The following is a 23,902-nucleotide window of genomic DNA, read 5'->3' as shown; positions in this document are numbered from 1 at the left end:
TATGGATGAATATATGAGCGTGTGTGAGATCAATATATTTTCACCAAAGGTTGTAAAGGAATAACATGTTAAAATGCCACTTTTGTGTTCGCTTTTATAGAAATCACATTTATTTAAATGTTTTAACAAAAATACACTCTTTTTCATTTGTTCCTTTCAAGCATGTATCTTCCGTAAAGAAATGGCATACATAGAAACAAAATTTTTAGAAATATATATAAAATATATTTTGTTTCTGGTATTAGTTATTTAGTGGGGTTATGAAAATATGAAAAAAAAGTTGGTGAAATGTTGTGAATTATAAATGTCAAATTATGGTATCAGAAATGACTGTGTAACAGTAAAGTCCAGTCTTTCAAGGCGAGACAACTAACAAAATTTGAATAAATTACTTTTAGCGCAGCCTAAAAATGATTGTGTTGCCAGTAGGTTAACATACTCAATATCTATTTTGAAACTATTAAATTTAAAAGTTCAGTAGAAATTCATTGCGAATGATGACACCAGATAACCTAGATAGTTGAGGATTTTATGGCTCTAAAGTCTAAACTAGCTTACAATTTAGAAAATGTATTTAAATGATCATAATTCACTTTACGGGATGTGTTCAAAAAGTAAAACACCCATTTCTGGCCAGAATGGCGGGATTGTTGTGGTTTACTTAGAAAGCATGTCTAGAAAGTATCTATAAATTTTCAGTCGTTTACTTTTTTCTCAGCTGTTGAAAGATTTGTGATTTTTAATTTTTGTAATGGATTAGAAACTGCATTAAAATTTGTTGTAAAAGCGATATATTAAATATAATAAAATAGACGGAATATTAAATATTGCTTTCGCAGATTTTGCTATGATTAAAATAACAATTTAATAGTGATATACGCGTTTTCAAAAGGGTGAATATATTGTAGAGGTTGACCTGGCTAAAATCCATATACATGCCTTTAAAAAATTCTTATGCTATGCTATCTGATATATGTGATCAATATAATATTTAGATGCCAAATTTATTGCAAGAGTGGATCTTAAAAGGATAAATTATTGGATTTCGAGTGATGCATAAAATCTAAAGTCAATCACTAAATTTCTAAAGTTTATTTAAATGTTCATTTTTCTATTTGTAGGCCATCGGGCGCCCGTTACTCGCGTCATATTCCACCCCGTATTCAGTCTGATGGTGTCGGCCAGTGAAGATGCCACCATGAAAGTATGGGACTTCGAGACTGGTGAATATGAACGAACCCTCAAAGGTCACACTGACCCTATACAAGACATAGCATTTGACGCCTCCGGAAAACTACTGGTAATATCAACACCAATCGTGGTCTAAACTCAGAAAAAAATACATTCTCTTTGTTTTTACTAGGTTTCCTGCAGCTCGGATATGAGTATCAAGCTGTGGGATTTTCAGCAGAGTTTCGAGTGTATTCGCACGATGCTGGGACATGACCACAATGTGTCCAGTGTGTCATTTATGCCGGCTGGTGATTTTGTCGTGTCGTCCAGCCGAGATAAGACCATCAAAATGTGGGAGGTCTCCACTGGGTATTGTGTCAGGACATATACAGGACACAGAGAGTGGGTAGGTTTTCTGGTTACGAATAGAATTATTTCTTAGTAATGGTAATTTAAAATAATAGTAATAAAATATTTTTATACAATCATTAGCGTTTATTTTAAATTAACACATGAAATAATTTTAAATTGATTACACTGCGAATGGGAAAATTTTGTAATGGATTTTTGTTGCTTTTAATTCTATCATACAATGCAATTCTAGTTAAATTTTCATAGCTTTCTCACCAACATTAGTGTTTAAACAAATAACAAGTGTGTATTTTTTCCTGCTATTGTATTTTTTACAAAGAGATTTGTCCTATATGTTTTATGTCTCTAATATTACTGTCAGTAATGTGTTAACTTATTTCATTAAAAATTATAATTGAAAAAAATATATCTTAACTACTACAAGGTTTTTCAATTTGGTGTGTTGCAAATCAAATCATTGTGGTTACACAATTGAACAGTATGTCGAAATAATTGTCCACCGGGATGATTTGATTTAATTCCGCTAGGCCTAGGCTTTTTCTTGTAGTTTTTTTTTTCTGAAATGTGCTTATTTTATTCCACTTAAATAGCTGCCCCTATTGAACATTTTTCCTTGTCATAAAAATAATTTTATACAATACAGATACATGTTGTTACTTTATAATATCTGTAATTGCTTAGCAATGAACGATAACTTAATCTAATTAGTTTTTCCTTAATCATTGTTACTATCTACATTTACCATAATAGCGGGCATATAACTTCTGACTTCTAATAAATACATTTCATAATTAACATGATATATTTTACCATTACTTTAATTATTCTTCTAATACCTTCTTTACGAAACATTGTAAACTTGTGGATAAATTATAATTGCCTCATTTTTTTTTGAAGGTACGAATGGTTCGAGCCTCGCCGGACGGCACCCTCCTAGCCAGCTGTTCTAATGATCAGACGGTTCGGATTTGGGTGGTGTCCTCCAAGGAGTGCAGAAGCGAGTTGCGCGCCCATGAACATGTCGTCGAATGCATCACTTGGGCCCCAGATGCGTCCGCGAGCGCCATTAACGAAGCAGCTGGGGCAGACAACAAAAAAGGAGCCCACACAGGCCCCTTCCTTGCATCTGGTTCCAGAGACAAAACTATCAGGTCTGTCAATATCCTCCTTTTTTTTCAAGTTTACATCTTTGCAAACCTTACTCAATCTTCAGATCATACACTGTGCATCTGCTGGTTGGGTTCATATAGCTTGATAAACTTTGATAGCAATTTTGTTTTGGAATTTGAAAAGTATAGATGTTTATAGAGAAAATTTAAAAAGTAATACACATTATTTAATCATTATAAACATATATTTTTGGCAACACGGTGATATTCCAACCATTTAAATTGTTCAATTAATGTTAGTGATGATTTCATTTAGTCTTACTTTATATTTATGTCACCATTGTAGAGTATGGGCTGGTCACTATCAATATTCCTTTTTGATGGTTTATATCAATGGTTTTTTACTTAAATAAATTGTTATACTAATCTGAATAGGACTGGTATTTCTACCAGTTTGTATGGTAATAGTGTTTCTTCCTTTTGGATCTTCTTTCATACATAAAAGTTTTCTCCGACTATTGATTCATCATCTCGCTTGTCAACAGATACTTTAGACTTTGTATTTATGTCAAATAAAGCTTAAAATTCGTTGTTTTGGATCTTGTGACGACATCTTGTGATGCCTTTTGTTCACCTATGAAATCACCACTTTTAAATGATTAATATTATATTCAACAATTTAGATATATTGGACATCAAGACAACTTGCGCAAATGTGTGATTGATTTCTTTTGAATGTCGAAAATATAATTTTACATACTATTAAAATTATAGCTGATAAATGGCACTAATACAAATTAATTCTTGATACTAATATAAAAGTAATTAGTCTGTTATAATATACCGTGTTATCATTGATAGTGTTGTATTTTACAAAAATATATTAATGATTAATTAAGAATTAATTACAAATATAACTGTAGTCATTATTACAAAATTCGCAACAGTTTTGTGAGCCAGTTATCATGGATAGGGCAGCATTCTTTTAAAAATGATATCAACCATATATTAAAATGACTATTTCTAAATATAAATAGTCAAACAATGAATTAAATGACTGCAAATATAATTGGAGTCATTCTTCTGAAGCCTGACTTTTAGTTAAATTTAGTTAGGAATTTTATTTGCTGTTTTTTTAATATTTCTACAAAATGATGTTGTCTATATATATAATTAAGTACATTAAATCCATTTTATTTTTTTATGATTTGATTTTGCATCTATCCAATTTATCCTTGACATTTATTTTGAATAAATGAAGGTCATACTTACTGCATAAATATTGATTAATGATTATTAATATCTCATTGTAACTAATTGCTAGAAATCATCATTAGGTTTTTTACTTAAACAAATGTGGAATTTAATATTTAAATGGCTTGAACTTGAATGTTTTTAATAAAATTATCACTAAAACGAAGAAATCGAAGATGTCTATTTTAAAAATATATCATTTAAAGACACTCTAGGTTATAAATAATATAGTTTACTATATGCATACTTACTGCATAAATATTGATTAATCATTATTAATATTTAATTGTAACTAATTGCTAGAAATCATTTGGTTTTTTACTTAAGCAAATGTGGAATTTAATATTTAAATGACTTGAATGTTTTTAATGAAATTATCACTAAAACGAAGAAATCATATCATTTAAAGACACTCTAGGTTATAAATAATATACGTTTAGTTTTTCTTTTGGCATAACTATTATATTTAGAATTTAATAGTGCCGCGGAAGTTGTAAGTATTTTTAGAATTTTATTTACGGTTGTTTTTTCTGGATTTCAGAATTTGGGATGTGGGCGCGGGCATAGCTCTTTTCGTCCTCGCCGCTCATGACAACTGGGTAAGAGGCGTAGTGTTCCATCCAGGTGGCAAATTCTTAATATCAGCTAGCGACGATAAAACATTACGGGTATGGGATTTGCGGAACAAGCGCTGTATGAAGACAATGGATGCTCACAAACATTTTTGCACTTCAGTAGGTATGTACAAACATATCTTCAAATAGGCATAATATTTGCTGTGGTAAATTTTATAAAGATCGATGTTAGCCGTAAGTATTTATCAACAATAAATAACGCAAGAGCTTGAGCTGGCTGGTGTTTCCATTACCATTGTCAGTGTGGTAGTCTTGCTAAAATATTGTAGATAATATATTATTATAAATAATACCAGATTAGTAGATATATTTGGGATTTATTATGTTAGTCTTACAGTTAGATAGTATAACATTAATAAAATATATTTTTAAATAATTCTTCATTAAATATTTGTTTTAAAATTTTAATGTGACTGAATAATTTCTATATCAATTTTTGTTATGAATCATTACACAAAATAATATTTGACTAAATGAAATGTTATTATATGAGGTTAGCATAAAGTGGTTTTGGTTTTGTGTAAGTTACAGTTTATAGTCATATTGTATGTTATGTGAGTTTCTCTTAACAAGCCTTTGAGGGTGACATTAAATTAGAGTGGAAAATAAGAGAATTATAAGAGCATGACAAAAACAAGTTTTTGGGCCTTTGGTGACTAATTAGAATAAGTTGTTTTATTACAAATATATTACAACATCAATATGAGATTGGCTTATATCATTACTTAATGAGCTGAAATAAAGCAATGTTATGAGTTAAAGAAAAAATAATAAATTTATGAGTTAGGAAATTTAAAAGGTTTTTATCCTGGCCATTGAGAATATATAAGGATCCTTTTAGAGGTGATGATGGTTTTTGCTTAACATTAATGAGTAGATATATTTCTGATTTTTTGAAGTATTAACTAATTAAGAAGTATAAATTAAGTATTAACAAGTAATGCTAAAACATCAGAATGCATGAAAATTGATAGCCATCATTTGAATATTAGACAAAAAGATACATGCTATAAAACCAAAAATAGCTATTTGTTGATTTTCACATTTTTAAATGTAGATCACCTTATTGGTCATTAATGGAGTATTACTAAGAAAGAAGCTACTACTAGAACAAATTACTACATTGTCATTAAATAATAAGGTTCAACATTAAACATTAATTCAATAGTGTACAAGTGGAAACTATTTTGTTTTTTGGCAGTGTCAGTTTATTATTCAAGCAAATTGAACAATTCAGCTGATTGATAAAGCTTTATTATTAAAATAAAGGTTCATTAGGGTTCCAATTTTCCTAAAAATGTAATCTTTAATGACGAAGCGTATTTTGGGATTATGCTATGTTAACTAGCGTAATTGCCTTGTGTAGAACGGTACTAACCCACAAAAGATCCACCAGGTTGCAATACATTCACAAAAAAATACTGTTTAGTGCGAAATTTTGACCGGTAGCGCCATCGGTCCATATGGTAATGAAACAATCGCCGTTAACACGTGCTTCCTACTTGGGCATGAACGATTTGAAGATTATCTGCCGTACAGGCTGTGTAATTGTTCACCATAATCATGCGATTGAACTCCAGACTTTTTCATGCTCAGAATACTTCTGAAGGTTTCCAATAAGTCACATTCCACCAATGACCTTAAAGGCTAAACCATTAAAAGGATTCGGACCGCCACACCATACAGAATGACATAACACATGGGCTGAAAAGTCCTGGGTCTAACACATAAGTGGCGCTAGTTTTATAACATTCGCCGCTTTTTCTGTTAGTACTAACCTTTAAAATTTTAAAATTACATGATAGTATACTCATAAGTTTGAGAGTGACAATGCCTTTGTTATTTTCAAAACAATGGATCAAAAACAATTTCGTGTTTTAATTTTACACTGCTTCTTGATGAAAAAAATCTGTTCAAGCGAAGTAATGACTTGAAAAGGGTTATATATATATATATATATATATATATATATATATATATATATATATATATATATATATATATATATATATATATATATATATATATATATATACTCACCGCTTTTCAGTTACTACTAACCTTCAAAAGAAAGCTGTTAAAATGTTATGATATTCTACTCATAAGTTTGTAAGTTATGCACACCATAACCCTCCTACGAATGGCAGTACTTTTGTTATTTTTAAAACAATGGATTAGAAAAAATTTGGTGCTTGGGGAAAATACCATTCCAGCGAAACAGTGACTTGAAAAGTGTTAAAAGGACTCCGCTCCATCAGAAACAACAATAAAACGTTTGTTTGCTGATTTTAAACATGGTCGTAGAGATACCGATGATGCAGAACGAGTTGACGTCCAAACGAGGTGGTAACGTCAAAAAAATTTGCCGTCAAAGTTGCGTATGTTAGCTAGTATCGTAAAGATATCAAAAGAACGTTTTGGCTTTATCTTGCATGAGCATTTGACTATGAGAAAGCTCTATTTGCCGCGTTTGCTCACTGTTGACCAAAAACAAAAACTACGTCTATATGTGATAATGCGTGAAACATGGATCCATCACTTCACTCCAGAAGCAAAACGATCGTCATCTGAGTGCACAGCAACTGGTGACAGGCCTATTTTGAGGCAAAAGATAAATCGTTCTACAAAAGTGGTATTAAAATGTTAGAGCAGCAGTGAAATCATTGTGTGGCTCTTGATAGAGATTACGTTGATGAATAAAGCCAATTTTGAACAAAAAACCCGTATTTTCTTTGTTACGCCCGAGACTTTTCAGTCCATCTGTTACTTGGACCTTTCAGTTAAAAAAACAGTAATTCCCTCGGTAAATATCACACAGTTTGTTTGTTTCGTTCCATTTCAACATCAACTCGCTCTTATTGAAAAATGCTATACCGATAAAAGTAAAATTACACTATATACTCACCTATATTTTAAAATCTGACTTAGTAGTCACCAAGGCACCAATATGTAAGTTTATTATTCAATCATTTTTTATTCCAATATTCAGTATATATTTTAGAATTATAATATACATTAGAATATAATATTTATTAAAATATTTTTTATTTGCAGATTTTCACAAATCTCACCCGTACGTTATTTCCGGCAGCGTGGATCAGACCGTCAAAGTATGGGAATGTCGTTAAACCGTCACCGTCAGATAAGGATTAAACCAATAGCGAACGTTTTCCACGCGGGTTAGTAGCACTTTCCATCGTCGATTGGAGCCAAGAGTCGTTGTCTTACGTTGTGCATAGTACTTTACTTTTTAAGCGAAAAAGCATAAATCAGTTTGGGTAAAAATACTAGAGTCTAAACCAAACCGTTTTTATGATTCGGATCCAATATTTTTTTAAACACTTAATTTAAGCAGATAACTTATTATTATTTTAATGAGGATGGGACAATAGTTTTCGATTCACCATCCTGTCTCCAGTTCATTTTTCAGTGAATTTGGTACATAAGTCAGGTGTATTATTTCCTCTTAATTTTCTTTTCTATGTGATATTATGATGGTGAGCTGAGAACATTTATTCCCCGTTCTGTTTTTTATCATGGTAGATTAGAATGCTTCCAGAATATATTAAAAAAGTATAACGCGGTGATAAATAATTCTTTTTCTTAAAACTTTGGCCCTGAAAGGATGCCTGGTTAACTGAAAACACTCGAGATTTTTTTTTATTTGTTACAAACAAGTTTATGTGTATAACTGGATGAATTAAAAAAGGCTAATGTAAAATCTCATGTGAAATTTATTATTAATATTTTAAAGTTTTAAATAATAAACTATATTATAGGTTATAAATCAGTGGTTTTATTATTACGGAAGTTCTGTTTTGATATTAACATAGGAGAAAAAAGAAATAGGAATACGAATCGTTCAGTTTACAGTCAAGTCTCTCTAGAATAGGTGAAATTATCGCAATATAAACTTAGTTTCAGCCTAATATTTTTGTTGGAGTTGTAGGCCATTATATTAGTGAACATATTTATAGAGCACAGCCTAGTTAATGCAGCAGTTCCCAGATCTTGTTGAGACACTATTATCAATAATTTATGTATATATAGATTTGTTATATTTTTTATTAATATTACGGAATACTCCACTGAAGGTGTGTTTTTTTCTTTCGTTTAATGTGTTCGTTTTTAATTATAATAGTTCTGTTGAATGCTTGTTGGCAGTTTTTCAATTGAATCTGTTATGAAACGGTGGCAACAAGATTTCAACAATGTGCGAAATTATCCGTTTAACTATGATATCCCCCTCTCGCTTGCTTCATTGCATGTGCACAATAACTGTTCATATAATCTTTATGTACTTGAACTTGCATATAATGTTGTCTCTTTTTAGTAGAAATTGTGAATATTTTGTCTGTATATATTAATGAAATAAAAAAACTCTTCTTTCATGACTTTTGAGTTTTTCTCCCTAATTACATTTTTAATTTGAACATTTAATATAGCACCATTTTTTCCTTTTTTTCTTGAATTTTTAAATATTAAAATACTTAAATATTCACCGTGTGTTATCTGGTTTTTTAAACATATATAGTATTTGTAAAGCTTTCATTTATGAAACCTTTGAAAGAAAACTAATTTTTCTTATTTGAAATATATATATATATATATAGAATCATCTAACATTCATTTTTGCTTTAACACTATGTAATATTGGCACATTTACAACATGCAGCCTAAGATAAATTGCATATTATTTTTCATTATTGCATTTATTATTTTTGTATGTTTTTAATGATTGCTATTTATTTTAATAACTTATGAATAATACACACTTGAAGAGTTACTAATACAGTAATACTGAATAATGTATCAGAAACTTATTAAGAGGTGATATAAAATTACTGAGCGTATGCAACCCAATAATCACGAAAATAAATAAGAAGTAGGCATAGTCATTCAAAAGCGCGTCCTTTCAATCTTGAATGGTAATAATTTCATTTTATTTCTATGGTTGGCATATAAAATCTCCTAAGGGTAGTATTATAGTTACAATATCAAAACGTTAGATTTCATTTAATTGAGGGCTATATAAAAAAGTGTTTTAACACTTGTCACTAAAAAGTCCAAGTCATTTTAGATTCATTCTTGGAAAGATATGGCTTCAGCTGTTGCAAATCCAGCAGCTAGGGAGGAAGTACGGATATTATTTGCTTCTTATTTTATGTTAGCTTAATTATAATTTTGTAGTTAGAAGAAGATAAGGAATTACAAAATGAACTGAAACTTCTTGTTCAAAAAATTACTGTAAGTACTATAGAAATATATATTATATAAACAATAGATATTTGGTTTAGGGAAAAGATATTAAACTTATACCGGCAGCATTAGAAATGTTGAAATATTTAATCCGGACTTCTACAACTTCTATGACGTCCGTTCCTAAACCGTTAAAATATTTAGCAGCAAGTTATGATTTGTTAAAAGAAACACATAAACTTATGCCTAAAGGCAATCCCAAAAATGTTTTAGCTGATGTTATATCTGTATTAGCGATGGGTACTGCAGGCGGTGAAGAAGCAAAAAAGAATCGAGATTGTCTAAAATATTGTCTTACTGGTAAGTAAAACAAGTATTCAATAGATAACACCTGTGCAAATGGAAAAATGCGTTAGTGGTACAAATTTAATTACTTTTGATTTTTTATGTGATATTTAACTAACTTTAGGAACCAAACTAAAAATAAATTATTTATTATTATTCTTGCCGTTATCCAAAAAGTACTATAACGAATAAACTCCGTGTATAAATTAGTGCTCTGATTCATTAAGATCTCATCGTTTCTTTTTTACTTAATAAAGTTATATTTCATGTTATTTACAGTAGTATACAAATTAATATTTAGAAGGAATTAAAAATATTGTTCTGTCTTAATAATGAATACATAAATTATAATTATTATAACTAAATACGGTCCAGTTTTTAGATTTATATATTTATAGGTACAATGAAGAATATCGGTGACTGGGGTCATGAATACATACGCCAGTTGGAATCTGAAATAGTACAGCAGTGGATAGATTCACAATGCGAGGCTGGTGACAAAATTCTGATGCCTCTGATTCACGATATTATTGAATTCAATTGTACGCACCATGCTGAAATCCAAGCTTGCGACTTGTTGATGGAAATTGATCAACTTTCTTTATTACCCAAATACATAGCGCCCAACAACTACAAGAGGATGTGCTATTATTTAGTATCTTGTACTAAATATGTAGATGAGGCAGAAAGATCGAAAATAATGAATATAGCTTTTGAACAGTATCTGAAATATGAGGAACATTCAACAGCTCTTATATTAGCTTTACAACTAAATGATGATGAGTTAGTTAATGATGTTTTCGAAAGTTGCAAAGATAAGTAAGTTTATAATAACAATAAGAAATATTTGTCTTAAGTATGAATAGATACAGTTGAGTTGTACTGATTATACTATTTTAGGGTCATTTTATATCAATTAGCATTTATTTGCGCTAGACATTTATATCCTTTAGAACTTGACGCGCGTTTACCCGAATATGAAGAATTAAACAACATAATAAGTAACAATTTTTTAAATGGGTATTTTTTATCTCTGGCGAGGGAGGTGAATGCTATGTTATGCATTTTTTTAAATACTAATTAGAGTAATTCTAGTTGGATATAATGGAACCAAAATTACCTGAAGATGTTTATAAAACCTGGCTTGAAGCCGTTCCGCCGAGATTGCAAATTTTAGGTGAAAATATGGATAGCGCAAGGCAAAACCTGGCATCATCTTTTGTTAATGGATTCGTAAATACCGGATTTGGAACCGATAAGTTACTGTCTAACAATGGTGGAAACAAATGGATTTACAGGAATAAAGGTTAAAATACAGTGTTACGAATTTAATTATACATTTTATACATATTTTGTTGCTCTGTTAAGATCATGGAATGCTTAGCGCTACAGCGTCGTTGGGATTAATCCATTTATGGGACGTGGATGGTGGATTAACACCAATCGACAAATATTTGTACACAAGTGATGATTATATTAAAGCCGGAGCCTTGCTGGCGTTAGGGATTGTGAATTGTCGTGTGAGAAACGAGTGTGATCCGGCGTTGGCTTTGCTCTGCGATTATATCAATAACAACAACAAGGTTTTGCAAATTGGAGCTATATTGGGAATTGGCTTGGCTTATGCAGGTTTATTAAAGTTTAATATGCTCACTCGCATATTACTTATATTAATTCGTGTGTACCTAGGAAGTCAAAGAGATGATGTTTTAAAATTAATATTGCCCACACTTAATACGTCTAAATCATTGGAAGTTCTGGCTATCACTAGTATCGCCTGCGGCCTGGTTTCCTTGGGTAAAAACGATAACGATGTACCGTCAACAATACTGAACGTCATGATAGAAAAACATGGAACCGATCCTGAAAGTCTTAAATCGGTTCATATGAAACTGATAAGTTTGGGTGTTGCTCTTTGCTATTTTGGAGCCCGAGATTCCATAGATGTACCTACTAACGCTACTGAGGTAAAAAATAAGCTATTCGCTGTTTACTGGTCCTTAAAGAACGTTCGTAGGTCTTTCCCGAACCTTTTAAGAGTACCATACAAAATATGTTGATGATGTGTTCTTACGCTGGAACCGGTGATGTATTGATTATACAAGAACTCTTAGCCATGGTTGGTGAGAAGACCGAACCTCCTGAACAGGATCCAACCCCAGCGAATCACAATACAAAATCGAAAGAACAAACTAAAAATCGATCTAAAAAATGGGATCACACAATGGCTCAAGCTGTAGCTGCATTAGCTGTTGCCTCTGTATCATTTGGAGAGGAAATAGGTATAGCTTAATATTTCTAAACTGTAGCTAATATTATACTATTATACTTTATATAATATTCACGCTTGTATAAAATTTGTGATCAATATACACTAGGTATGGAAATGGTGCAAAGAATATTTGGCCATATGGGAAAATATGGAGAACCTTCCGTGCGAAGAGCTGTACCCCTCGCCATAGCGATATCATCAATATCCAATCCACAACTTTCTGTTTTGGATGTGTTAACTAAATATTCCCATGACCCTGATGATGAAGTGGCTTGTAATGCAATTTTTGGCCTTGGCTTGATAGGATCTGGTACCAACAATGCCCGTTTATCAGCTGGATTGCGTCAACTTGCTGTGTTTCACGCCAAAAATCCCTCGCAGTTATTTATGGTTCGAATAGCACAAGGTCTAGTGCATATGGGTAAAGGCACTGTCACACTAAATCCATTGCATACTGATCGGATGTTACTGGACCCAGTTGGAATGGCCGGTAAATATGGAATTCAGGAATATAAAATGTAATAATGTATTAACATTTTTTTTAAGGATTATTAATTGTAACTGTGTCACTTTTGGATCCATATTCGTTGATATTGGCTAAATCCCATTATCTGTTGTACTGTCTTGCAATATCAATTCAGCCTAGATGGTTGTTAACATTAAATGAACATTTAGAAGTAATTCCTACAACTGTTCGTGTTGGTCAAGCTGTGGATGTTGTTGGCAAAGCAGGTATATATAGAACTAATATTAGTATATTGTTTTAATAAGGCATTTCTGCATAATTCTCCATAAGCTGTTATTTATCGTACTCTTACGGCTAAATTTAATATGTTTTAACATTTCTAGGTACTCCTAAAACGATTTCAGGAATACACACCCATACTACGCCTGTTCTATTGGCAGTAGCTGAGCGTGCTGAATTAGCGACTGATCAGTTTGAACATTTTACTCCTACTTTGGATGGAATTTGCGTATTAAAAAAGTCAAATGATGCAGTTCAGACATGAAAAATACTATTACAAATATATAACATTTGAATGTTTTAATTAATACAGTTATTCTTTGTTTCAATTGTTGTATTTATAATTATGTAGTTTTATTGTGCTATTAATTTCTATACTTCGTGCCAAACCTTCTGGATTTATTTATCTGGACAGATATGTCAACAAATTAAAATTAAAAAGAAATTAAAATTATAGACCCTCTTAAACAACAAGAGAGATATAATAGAAAAATTCGATCATCTGCAAAAGAATGAGAGAAAGCCCAGCAATAAGAGAAATCAGAACATGAATTATATTACCCCCTCAAAATTTGGTAAATGACTAGAGAAAAACAACAGCTAAAAGAATATGCCACCGAATTAACAGAAAATAAATTTAAAACAATCAGTAATCAGATGATTCAAAATATTAACCAATGTAAACAGCATTGTCTCGAAAAATATGTTAGTGAATTAAGCCCGGAAAAAGATAAATGTTTACCATGGAAAACAACTCGCCGATTTAAATGACTAGTCATTCAAGTGTCCCCTAAATGTGATTGAAATTAATGGGTTAGAAGCGTGAACGGTTTTAAGATGGCACATATAATTATGCTTAAAAATTGTAGAACAAGTTGGGTCATTGCTACCCGCGATATTCAAATTATTTGAGAAACTATCATTAAAACGAGATATTAAACTAAAATTATGTATTTCGGAGGTAAACTATTTTCAATAGATAGAAAAAACGTATGGAAAAAGTTTTAAACAATATTGTCATTGCATTTCTTATATACGCCCTGATTCGTTTTAATGTGGAGAGACATCGTTCGGACTGTAATGTCTGTCAAATTATTAGAGGCTCTTATGGCAACATATCACTTATATTATTTGTCATTAAAAAATTAGTCAATTATATTCTAATTTCGTATACGACACCTGTAGCACCTTGGGAATCCTTTTTTACAATATTATTCAACACCTTCACTCGCATGGACGAATTATAAAAAAAAACTAGAAATGTCTTGTAAATTTTAAAAAAATACATGGGTTTCCTATAAAATATATCAAAATCAACTTTACTTTAGGGCGATTTTGGCGTATAAGAAAAGTTTTTTACAAGCGGTTTTTTAGCAGCTCACACAACATCGTATCCAACAAAATAATTAGGTTCATAACATTATGAACTATTATGAACATTATATGTAGATCCACTTTCCACCAGTTTTAATGATTTTTGCATTTTGCTTTTTTTATCATTGTGACTACGAAATATCACTGCTTTCAAATTATTAGTTTTTTTTTGGGTTTTGCAGCCGCGCAGAGCTTTATTGCATTACAATTCATGCAACGTAGATATTGTATTTTATTGGATCCATTTCGAATATGACTTCAAATTACTTTTTGTTTTTATTGCGATAAGCAAAATATGTTTACAGACTAACCATTTCTACTTGTTGGATATATTGAGCCAAAAACCTTGGTGGACCTATACCGAAATCCACAAAAGTTTCATCATAAGCGAATTATCTGTTTAGCTAAGCACATAGGTCAAATATTCAAACAATAATTTTATTTGTGTAGATTTAAACAATAAAAGAGGTACGACAAAAACAGTATTAAGTATGACTAATAATATAAATACTAAAATTTTTTATACTTTATTAACCCGTTTTCCTTATGAAGATTATTATGTACTTGTGTTATCACACATGCTATTAAAATCACAACTCTCTATACTACCACTGTAATAATCCATAAAATAATTGAAATCGCATAAATCCGTATCCGCACATGGAGGTAACCTTACAATATTTTCCTGATGAAGTGCTAAGATTTTATGCCCATTATTACAGCTAGAAATAATTTATTATATCTGTTATTATGTTTGTTTTAATACCAATCAACTCACTTGAAAGTAATAAAGGCTAAATTGGTTCCAAATGAATCAATCAAACTGGTTTTCCATTTTCTATCATTCATTTTATGAAAATTATCTGCTGTAAGCGGTTCTGTATCTTTATATAGGCCTAAATGAGCTAACAGTTTCAGTAATGTACCAGAATGTGTAAAATATGCGACAACTTTTGGAAATTGTTCACTTCTATAATTTTTCAGATTGAATATCATTTTATCCTAAACTTGAAATACTTACGAGTTTAAATGATTAATCATATCACCTATGGCTGGACATGCCTGCTTGTAGGTTAATTCATGTCCATAACCATCTATCCAATAATATTTCAGATCCTCTAAATATTCAAGAATCTAAAAAAAAATTAAAACTAAAATTATAATATAAAATTAATAACTGTTTTACCAGTAAATCTTCTTTAGTAAATAATGAACACCAAGGGGATTTACTCTGTTTATTCCAAGCAGTCTCAAATCCACACGCAACATACATAGTATAAATATCAACTGAAATAAAAAAGTTATATTTTTTTACATTTGAATAATTATTATTACCTACAAAAATTAAGTTCCTTATTTAATTTCAATCTTTGGTTAAAATCTTTCACCATATTTGTTGTATAAGGACCATTAGTAAATTTAATATATTCTCCGTTAACTTTTTCATTAGATTTTATTTCGTTTCTCCATTTTTTGCACAATTTATAAAACTGAAAGTATATGTATAGCTTTAATATACATATGTATGTGCTTAACTCACCCTTAAAATGGGATCATTTTTTAAAGGTTCTGGAAATGAAACATCTTTAGCTGTGTGTTTTCCAAATAAACCTGCAGCAAAATAAAAGGCACTTTTCTTTGTTCTTTGGGAGTGTGTATACTTAAACTAAAATTTCGTTATATTATTTTGACATTATTAAATAAAAAAATACCAACTTTATAGGTTGTATTACTATAAACATCATCAAAAACATCTGGAAATCTGTTTTGCATTCTTTCAGCCAATAGAAGCATTTCCTCTTCACCTTCATGGGTCAACTTTGTCTCATCTTTCATATCCAACTTTGATTTCCACTTTCGAAATAGATCTAAATCACGGTTTTTTACTACATCTAAAAATAAAGGCATAATCTAAATATTATAATATAGTTTCGCATTTATTCTATTATTTTTTACCATTAGGGAAATTTTTGTTGTCTAATATTAGTTCCTGTATTTTGGGTAGCTGTTTTTGTATGTTTTCAATGTTCGATGTACTGGGATTTCTTGTACCATGCCGAACAACAATCCAGGCCTTGTTAGCTTTACAATCTGCAAAGATATTAATTTTTAATCAATTATATAGACCTTACCAAAAAAAATACCTTCATATTTAATTTTATTGAAAGTACTATTGGAGACTAATCTATAAGGTGTTCTTGTTCCCAAGTAATATTGAAAAGGATATTCCTTCGAACATTGCTCAGATAGCACCACACAAGCTAATGCAAAATAAGACAATAATACTGCTTGGAAATTCATCGTAAAATAATTACGTTTTAGATTGTGTCGACGATATAAATAATATTTCACCAGATATTAAAGCTAAAATAAATTAAATAATAATGATATTCTTAGAATCGGCTATTGAGTATTAGGTTTTGTTATTGTTTATTCTTTGTACTAGCTTTTTTTTTGATCATAACCTCTTTATCATGATCTGTTGCCGTGGTAAAATTTTTAACAAACCAGAACCTCTGTTGATTTTTTTTGCGAAACCCTCACATGCAATTATGTATAATTTTTACCAATTACAAACCATAAAATATCGTTAATAAAATATATCTATTCATTTGAATGTGTTCATGCAAATTATGTTTATTTTCGCTCGAGTTGCGTTTTATAAATATTAACATTTTCTACTAAAGTATGAATATAATAAATCTACGGTAAAATTAGTATTATTAAGAAATTTGTTAGTAAATTAAACATAATTTAGTAATTGAATGTTGAGCAATAATTTTAATGAGTGATGCAAATTTTAATGGAATATTGTATGTAAACTGCCCTCTTCTTTCTATGAAACTGAAAATGAAAGATTTTTTAATACAGTTTAGTTATTTTTTAGTAATAAACATAGACGTCTAGCAACTAAAGAATCATATAAAAATATTAACAATTTATAATAGAATTATAATTTTATTGTATATTTAAAGTTATATGTTTCAAAATAACATTTTAGTACGTATGTCTCAAGTCAAATTTTATAAAAATTTAGGTTTTTTTAAATCGACTTTCTTATAAGATATGGTTGTAAATTTGTCATTATTCATAGGCAAGAATACTGACAAAGAAAATTATTCAGTGTTCAGAAGCCGGGTGTCTTATGGGATGGTCTCTAAGCTGATCACTCGATATTTAGAAGGTTCATTACTAAGGGCCATGGTTCCAGAATTTACATGAAGCAGTAGATCCAGTCAAGTCAGCCAAGAGCTTACTATAACTGAAATTAATTTAGAATAAATTGATTACTGAAGCTGCTGCTTAACATAGGGTTCGAACCAGTTTTCTTAGCAATTGACCCCCGATAGCACCTTGTGAGGTATCACTCTTTGGCACGGAAAGTCCAAGACTGCTGAATTATCACTTTCCTATACCTATACACAATTATAAACATCCAATATAACTTACTGGGACTTTATTTTTAATATATTCTGAAAATACCATTTTTATGAAATTAATACCAATGCATGAGCCTCCGAGTAAAATATTTTTATTAATTAATTATATATTTCTGACTCTAATATTTATAAGACTTCAAATTGTATTATAGTAGTTTTTAATAATGTCTTCTGTTATTCCTCTGAAATCGTTTAATTACCCATTAAACTGTTATAAAGAGTCGGTACTTAATTACTAACATAAATATATACATACCTATTATACAACTCGATCAAATCCCTGATATGTTGAAATTATGGGAATTTATCTGAGGGTAATATTGAAAATACCGTTTTTGAAAAAATTGTTGTATATTAAGGACAGCCAGTTCTTAAATTAACAAATAAAACAAGGTTATTTCACGGGAATAAAAAGTATATTTTCAAAAATAAAACCACCTAATTCTGTATTTATATCAAAATGCATTCATTTGAACATGATTTTTACTTCTGAGATTCTAAATTGCCGGTTTGTTACTTTTATTTGACACAATTGTTGACAGTACTATGTTGGAAGAAATAAAAATTGAACTTTATATATTATATCAACAAAAGACACACAGACTTAATATATTTTTAAAATAAAGTAAAAATAGAGCGTCACAACATAATCAGCAATTAGTTGTAATGCAAAATATATGTGAAGGCAGTCTTTACATTCATACCTTTTCCTTTTTATAGTTTAAGACAAATGCTTTACAATCTGAGTAATGTTAATTTCACATATATTTGCATATGAGCAAAATAAATATATATTTTTTGGCTTAATCTATATACTTGACAACCATTTTGGCACCACTGACCAGTTATTAAAAAACACAACCCAGTATAAAACAGAGATCCAAGGCGATTTGATGTTTTGAGTAAAATGATATTTAAAACATAATTATGCATATGTACAGTAAATGACTTCGTAGATAATAAAGATGTGTTTATAAAAATGAAAATTTGTAAAAACAGAATAAGACAGTAAGCTGATAAGTTTGTTCAAAACAGCATAAGAAGCAATATCGCTGTGATTTAATTATTTAATATTGGTATATCCATGATTTGATTAATTTATCTGTAAAAACATCTTCATACCAAAGACATTATACTATTTAACATGAAACATACATTTAAAATTATTACTGATAGTATACAATCTACGCCAATACAAAACTACAGTAACTACAGTAGTCAATATAAATTTTATGAATATACCTCATTTATTTGACTAATCCTTGAATAGATTAAAGGAAATTTGAGGATACATAAAATTTACATGTATATATCTAAAATGAGATCTATAGATATTTGTTATTCGCCTTGTATTTTTTAACTATAATTTCATCGTGAGTATTCTATTAGTCAGATCTGATCTAGTCACAGATAATAAAAATATGTATATATAAAATAAAAATCACAGAAAATCATTCGAGTAGTATCTATGGGAATAATTCAGGGGGTATACTCATTACAGGGTATAAATAATTCAATATGGCATAATAATGAAAGTATGCAGCTGTTGCAACAAATAAATGCCATATTGCATGAGCAAAAGGTATAACACCATCACATTTAAAGAATACCACACCTGTTACATACAAAATCCCTCCTAAAGTTAATTCCATCATTCCTAAGAAGTAATGCTATAAAAAGAAATGCAACTATATCATCTTATAACTAAGATCTCCAACTTACCTCTGAAATGATTGGAAGAACTGGACACACACCCATAACCAAATAAAAAATAATTTCCAGTCTTTTGTACTTTTCATGGAAGAGCTGTTGATACATGACCCCTAAGAAAGCCATTATCCAAATAATCCATCTCATATGGGAAGACCAGCCTTCAAGAGGTAGTTGTTCAATGGTAAGCCAGGGGAAATAAGAACCAGCTATAAAAATGTATATCATAGCACGATCACATCGGTGTAGGATGTTTTTCATTTTTCTGAAAGACACTGCTACAGAAAAGTAATAATGATTAATAGTTCTTAATACCTATATTCATTACAATAAAAAAATGAGTGGAAGGAAGTTGAGATAGAAAACAGGGATATTAGGGTCATCCCATAAACAAATGCAGAAACAGTCTGAGCTTCATTATGAGACCTTCTATATAATTCTGAAGCCCCCAATATACTAGGGAAAATCCAAACAGCATGTGTGATGATATTGGCAACATGTTCTATATAAGCTGGTTGATACTGTTCCTTGGGCAGTGCTTTTTTGTTCATCCATTTTATGCTATTGAATTAATATTTTAGTAGTTTTAACACTAATTTATTTACGTTACGAACCTCTTTAATCTTTCAAGTCCTAATAATTTAGCGTCAACATGAAAATACTTTTTGATTGTTGCACTATCACTGAGCATTCCTGAAAATTGATTTAATTGATGAAGTTTTAATATGTATAGTGCTTTAGTTATTTCATTATTTTAAACTAACCAATTAAATGAACAAAAAAGTCTAGCGACCCTAATGATCCCCGCAAAACAAATGCAAAATTACAGCATAGAAAAGAATTACAGTAGCCCATCAGCTGTATTTTAATTTAGATAACCAGATATACATTAATATTTTTCAAAATTATTTTATTTCCAGAAGAAATCACATATTTACGGAAACATTCTAATTTTATTTTATCAAATATTAACCATGATAAATTAAAATATTTAATTTATTTCATTAGAAGCCCGTCTAAAAGAAGATGAATGTGAAACTACCCTATAATGATGCATATGAAAATTTTAGGAAAATGTTTAAATTTTACGAATTTTCACAGAAACTATTCAAACAGAAATATATTACGATTAAAAGAACGTGGGATGTTTCAAGATTTATTTCCTGACAATGCAGCGTAAGCCCCATATCATTTATTCAACTTTAGAAATCTTGCTATTAAGTTTGCTTTTAGGAACTATCTTACTGATTTAATGAATTCTTCGCCACAGACAGTTTATGCTGGATTTGATCCAACTGCTAACAGTTTACATATAGGTAATTTATTGGTTTTAGTAAATTTATTACATTGGCAAAGAGGTGGCCATCAAACAATAGCACTAATTGGTGGTGCGACAGCAAAAATTGGTGATCCTAGTGGTAGAAATACTGAAAGAGAAGAATTGTCTCATTTGTATATAGATGAAAATGTAGAAGGAATAAATAAGAATATTAAAACTATATTTGAAAACCATGAGAAATACCTTTGGAAAGGTGAATCACAGTTAAAACCTGTAAAGTAAGCTGAAGTAAATTTAATTATGGGATTATATCATTTATTATAAATGTATAATTAATATGTTTTAGGATAGTAAATAATAATGATTGGTATAGTAAAATATCAGCCATTGAATTAATAGGAAAAATTGGAAGGCATTTAAGAATGGGAACATTACTTTCTAGGCATAGTGTGCAATCTAGATTGACATCATCAGCAGGCATGAGTTTTACAGAATTTAGTTATCAACTTTTTCAAGCATATGACTGGATGCATTTATTTAAACAATATGGTTGTGTGTTCCAGGTATAACATATCCATGTATATATCGATATACTTAACACATATTTCTTATTTCTATTTAGATAGGAGGAAATGATCAAATGGGAAATATTATGTCAGGGCATGAGTTAATTAGCAAACATTATGATAAGACTGTCTATGGTATTTATTGATTTGTAAGGATTGTAATTACATTTTCAATTGATAATATTTAGGACTGACTGTACCTTTGGTTACAACTGAAATGGGCGATAAATTAGGAAAATCAGCAGGAAATGCAGTTTGGTTGTCTTCAGAAAATACTTCACCTTTTACTTTGTATCAGTTTTGGTTGAGACAACCTGATTCAGAAGTAGAAAAATATTTAAAATTATTTACATTTGATACAATTGGTAGCATCTCTGACTTAATGATTAAGCACAAACAGAAACCAGAGCTTCGTCTTCCACAGCACAGATTAGCTGAACAAGTGATGTGTTTGTACAAAAGTTGTAACCCAAAAATGTAACGCACTGTATTTTAGGTAACCTTGTTAGTACATGGAGAAGAAGGTCTAAGAAAAGCACAAACAACTAGCAATATACTTTATAAAGGAGATGTTACAGCTCTTGGTGAACTCAATGCAGCTGATCTATTGCAAATGTTTGAGGGAGCAACAATAGTTGAAATTTTACCTGAGGCTGGTTTAAGTATTTTGGAGTTAACAATGAAGATTGGTTGTTTTCCTACAAAACGTATGTACATGTTATACATGCTGTAGATGCTATTAATTATCTCTATTAAAATTTGCAGAAGATGCCACAAGAATTATTAGTGCAGGGGGCTTCTATATTAATCAGAAACGTGTTCAAAATCCTAGTGAAGTGTTAAGTTCAAATGCCCATATTTTAAAAAATAACATTTCATTAATTAGGGTGGGTAAAAAGAATTATTACATTGTTCGGTGGTTAATGTAATAAAATATATATTTCAAGGTATTATATAGTTTTATTTCGATATAAATCTTTTACACAGGTTTATGAATCAATATAATTTAAAATAATGTTACTTAAGGCATATATATGGTCTGGATGGATGTTGGTAACCACTTTAATATGATGTAGAAAACTATCAATATCCATTATAAATTGGTAATTTGTAGCTCGGAAAGCACTAATTAAAATACCAACTGGTAAATAAAATTTTGAGCAGATTAGGTTACGAAAAATGGTATATTCATTCGAATATAATTCTTTTATGCTCTCAAACCATTTCTTTCTTTGCATGTATAGTAACTCCAGGCTACTTATACAAAAGGGTGTAATGGCATCTTTTAAACAATATTTTCTTCTGTACACTTCAAAAAATGTGTTAAAATCATCCAAAATAGTTGTAAAGGGTAATCTAAGATCTAGAACTTTGAGAATCTCTCGCTCAAATGATGATATTTTTTTGGAATCATACTTTTTTCCCGATAATTTGAATAATAAGTTTTCTATCATGGATATTTTTAATTCACTGCCACTACCCACTAACTTACTTGATATAAAAAAAACTACACAAATCGTAAAAAGCGGATCTTCTATGCATTCCATACGAAATTCTTTAATGTATATATATTGTTCGGTAACATCAACAGTCATGAAGAAAACTTGAATGTCCTGATTGAAAGAGTCGCAAGCCACTTTTATCAGTCCTGTACAATATTCATCTAAAATAGGTTCTTTAAAGAAGTTTAGCTGGTTTTCCATTTCAGTTGACCAATTATTCAAAAGATTATCTTCAAAATCTTGGTTCATGTTCGCTTCTCTAAACTGTGTTTGACTTATTCCACAGAGAACCTCTATATATTACTCTATGACTTATACGATAGAATTTAACCAATTATATTGTAACATGTAATAGATGTCGCTTATTTGAAAATTATTGTCTACGAAAATAGTCTGTCTAAAACATAACAATATAAATTAATTTTTGCTACACGTAGAGCGGATTATATACAATTTTTAATTGTTTATAAATTATGTGGTCCATTAATAACATTTTCTTGGGTTAAATTAAAATTAAAATTTTTATATGGTTTAAAAAATAGTTTTGATACAAAAATGTATGTTTTTATGTGTGTGGACTTTAATCGTCAATCATTTAATTATTTTTAAAACACCATAGAAGTTTTTTTTGGAAGCACTGTCGGATTATTTTCGTTTAAGTTACCATTAGATGGAAAAATGTTTGGATTTGTAAAAACCACAAATCTTTAATGAAAATATAAGCAGATATTAAATACATTTTTAATTTCATTTATCGGCATTCTTACAATACAGGTCATATTTATGGATCGGATACATCGAAAGAATTGTATTTTTTAGTTGTTCTTAAGATATGGGTGGTTGCTCTCCTAAATCTTTAATATTATAATGCGTATTATACTTTAAGGACACTATCCATTTTTGTGTTGTTTTATTAATTCGGCTGTG

The 23,902-nt window shown here is 30.0% G+C and overlaps 5 protein-coding genes across 6 annotated transcripts in view; 3 read left to right on the top strand and 2 right to left on the bottom strand.

Moving 5' to 3' along the window:
* Lis-1 (LisH and WD40 domain-containing Lis-1) overlaps positions 1 to 8,937 on the top strand; it is a 50,830-nt gene extending 41,893 nt beyond the window's left edge. For both annotated transcript variants that reach the window (XM_076419176.1, XM_076419177.1), the window contains exons 4-8: positions 1,122 to 1,300; positions 1,364 to 1,579; positions 2,443 to 2,696; positions 4,450 to 4,646; positions 7,598 to 8,937. In XM_076419176.1, coding sequence (XP_076275291.1) covers positions 1,122 to 1,300; positions 1,364 to 1,579; positions 2,443 to 2,696; positions 4,450 to 4,646; positions 7,598 to 7,671 — 920 coding nt within the window. In that variant the 3' untranslated portion in view covers positions 7,672 to 8,937. The remainder of the gene's footprint in view (positions 1 to 1,121; positions 1,301 to 1,363; positions 1,580 to 2,442; positions 2,697 to 4,449; positions 4,647 to 7,597) is intronic.
* Positions 8,938 to 9,434: 497 nt separating this feature from the next.
* Positions 9,435 to 13,433, top strand: LOC143196095 (26S proteasome non-ATPase regulatory subunit 2). The gene is made up of 12 exons (XM_076403689.1): positions 9,435 to 9,680; positions 9,734 to 9,790; positions 9,841 to 10,102; positions 10,486 to 10,906; positions 10,988 to 11,132; positions 11,183 to 11,393; positions 11,456 to 11,716; positions 11,777 to 12,054; positions 12,105 to 12,369; positions 12,466 to 12,849; positions 12,906 to 13,091; positions 13,209 to 13,433. Exons 1-12 carry the CDS (start codon positions 9,642 to 9,644, stop codon positions 13,367 to 13,369), a joined length of 2,670 nt encoding a protein of 889 aa, XP_076259804.1. The 5' UTR covers positions 9,435 to 9,641; the 3' UTR covers positions 13,370 to 13,433.
* Positions 13,434 to 14,902: 1,469 nt separating this feature from the next.
* On the bottom strand, positions 14,903 to 17,298 carry LOC143206565 (multiple inositol polyphosphate phosphatase 1). The gene is made up of 9 exons (XM_076419175.1): positions 16,623 to 17,298; positions 16,435 to 16,569; positions 16,195 to 16,370; positions 16,019 to 16,144; positions 15,818 to 15,968; positions 15,665 to 15,765; positions 15,500 to 15,612; positions 15,257 to 15,448; positions 14,903 to 15,200 (listed from the first exon to the last, which is right to left on the bottom strand). Exons 1-9 carry the CDS (start codon positions 16,777 to 16,779, stop codon positions 15,035 to 15,037), a joined length of 1,317 nt encoding a protein of 438 aa, XP_076275290.1. The 5' UTR covers positions 16,780 to 17,298; the 3' UTR covers positions 14,903 to 15,034.
* Positions 17,299 to 18,315: 1,017 nt separating this feature from the next.
* On the bottom strand, positions 18,316 to 20,507 carry LOC143206568 (monocyte to macrophage differentiation factor 2). The gene is made up of 5 exons (XM_076419180.1): positions 20,393 to 20,507; positions 20,243 to 20,321; positions 19,944 to 20,189; positions 19,641 to 19,893; positions 18,316 to 19,588 (listed from the first exon to the last, which is right to left on the bottom strand). Exons 1-5 carry the CDS (start codon positions 20,481 to 20,483, stop codon positions 19,385 to 19,387), a joined length of 873 nt encoding a protein of 290 aa, XP_076275295.1. The 5' UTR covers positions 20,484 to 20,507; the 3' UTR covers positions 18,316 to 19,384.
* Positions 20,508 to 20,606: 99 nt separating this feature from the next.
* TyrRS-m (Tyrosine--tRNA ligase, mitochondrial) lies at positions 20,607 to 22,423 on the top strand. Its single transcript, XM_076419173.1, has 7 exons — positions 20,607 to 20,804; positions 20,862 to 21,185; positions 21,254 to 21,470; positions 21,530 to 21,608; positions 21,662 to 21,915; positions 21,970 to 22,180; positions 22,239 to 22,423. The coding sequence occupies exons 1-7, from the start codon at positions 20,677 to 20,679 to the stop codon at positions 22,400 to 22,402; spliced, it is 1,377 nt and encodes a 458-aa protein (XP_076275288.1). The 5' UTR covers positions 20,607 to 20,676; the 3' UTR covers positions 22,403 to 22,423.
* The last annotated feature ends 1,479 nt before the right edge of the window (positions 22,424 to 23,902 follow it).

The sequence above is a fragment of the Rhynchophorus ferrugineus genome, unplaced genomic scaffold (assembly GCF_030347505.1).
Source record: "Rhynchophorus ferrugineus isolate W39M unplaced genomic scaffold, kcgeb_rfMv2 rfM1, whole genome shotgun sequence".
NCBI lineage: Eukaryota > Metazoa > Arthropoda > Insecta > Coleoptera > Curculionidae > Rhynchophorus > Rhynchophorus ferrugineus.
The sequence above is the reverse complement of the archived record's forward strand: the minus strand, read 5'-3'. Positions and strand labels throughout refer to the sequence as shown.

What these genes read in the sequence shown, in the direction of transcription:
- LOC143196095 (XM_076403689.1), top strand. Translation starts at nt 9,642, where the DNA reads ATGGCTTCAGCTGTTGCAAATCCAGCAGCTAGGGAGGAA. An exon ending in TACCTACTAACGCTACTGAG is followed by an intron (nt 12,055 to 12,104) that starts GTAAAAAATAAG and finishes GAACGTTCGTAG; the next exon opens with GTCTTTCCCGAACCTTTTAA. An exon ending in GGACCCAGTTGGAATGGCCG is followed by an intron (nt 12,850 to 12,905) that starts GTAAATATGGAA and finishes ATTTTTTTTAAG; the next exon opens with GATTATTAATTGTAACTGTG.
- LOC143206565 (XM_076419175.1), bottom strand. Translation starts at nt 16,779, where the DNA reads ATGAATTTCCAAGCAGTATTATTGTCTTATTTTGCATTAGCTTGTGTG. An exon ending in ATAGTAATACAACCTATAAA is followed by an intron (nt 16,145 to 16,194) that starts GTTGGTATTTTT and finishes ACGAAATTTTAG; the next exon opens with TTTAAGTATACACACTCCCA. An exon ending in TTAGCCTTTATTACTTTCAA is followed by an intron (nt 15,201 to 15,256) that starts GTGAGTTGATTG and finishes AATTATTTCTAG; the next exon opens with CTGTAATAATGGGCATAAAA.
- LOC143206568 (XM_076419180.1), bottom strand. Translation starts at nt 20,483, where the DNA reads ATGGGCTACTGTAATTCTTTTCTATGCTGTAATTTTGCATTTGTTTTG. An exon ending in GGACTTGAAAGATTAAAGAG is followed by an intron (nt 20,190 to 20,242) that starts GTTCGTAACGTA and finishes TTAATTCAATAG; the next exon opens with CATAAAATGGATGAACAAAA. An exon ending in TTCTTCCAATCATTTCAGAG is followed by an intron (nt 19,589 to 19,640) that starts GTAAGTTGGAGA and finishes TTCTTTTTATAG; the next exon opens with CATTACTTCTTAGGAATGAT.
- TyrRS-m (XM_076419173.1), top strand. Translation starts at nt 20,677, where the DNA reads ATGATGCATATGAAAATTTTAGGAAAATGTTTAAATTTTACGAATTTT. An exon ending in TTATTTCCTGACAATGCAGC is followed by an intron (nt 20,805 to 20,861) that starts GTAAGCCCCATA and finishes GTTTGCTTTTAG; the next exon opens with GAACTATCTTACTGATTTAA. An exon ending in TTATGATAAGACTGTCTATG is followed by an intron (nt 21,609 to 21,661) that starts GTATTTATTGAT and finishes GATAATATTTAG; the next exon opens with GACTGACTGTACCTTTGGTT.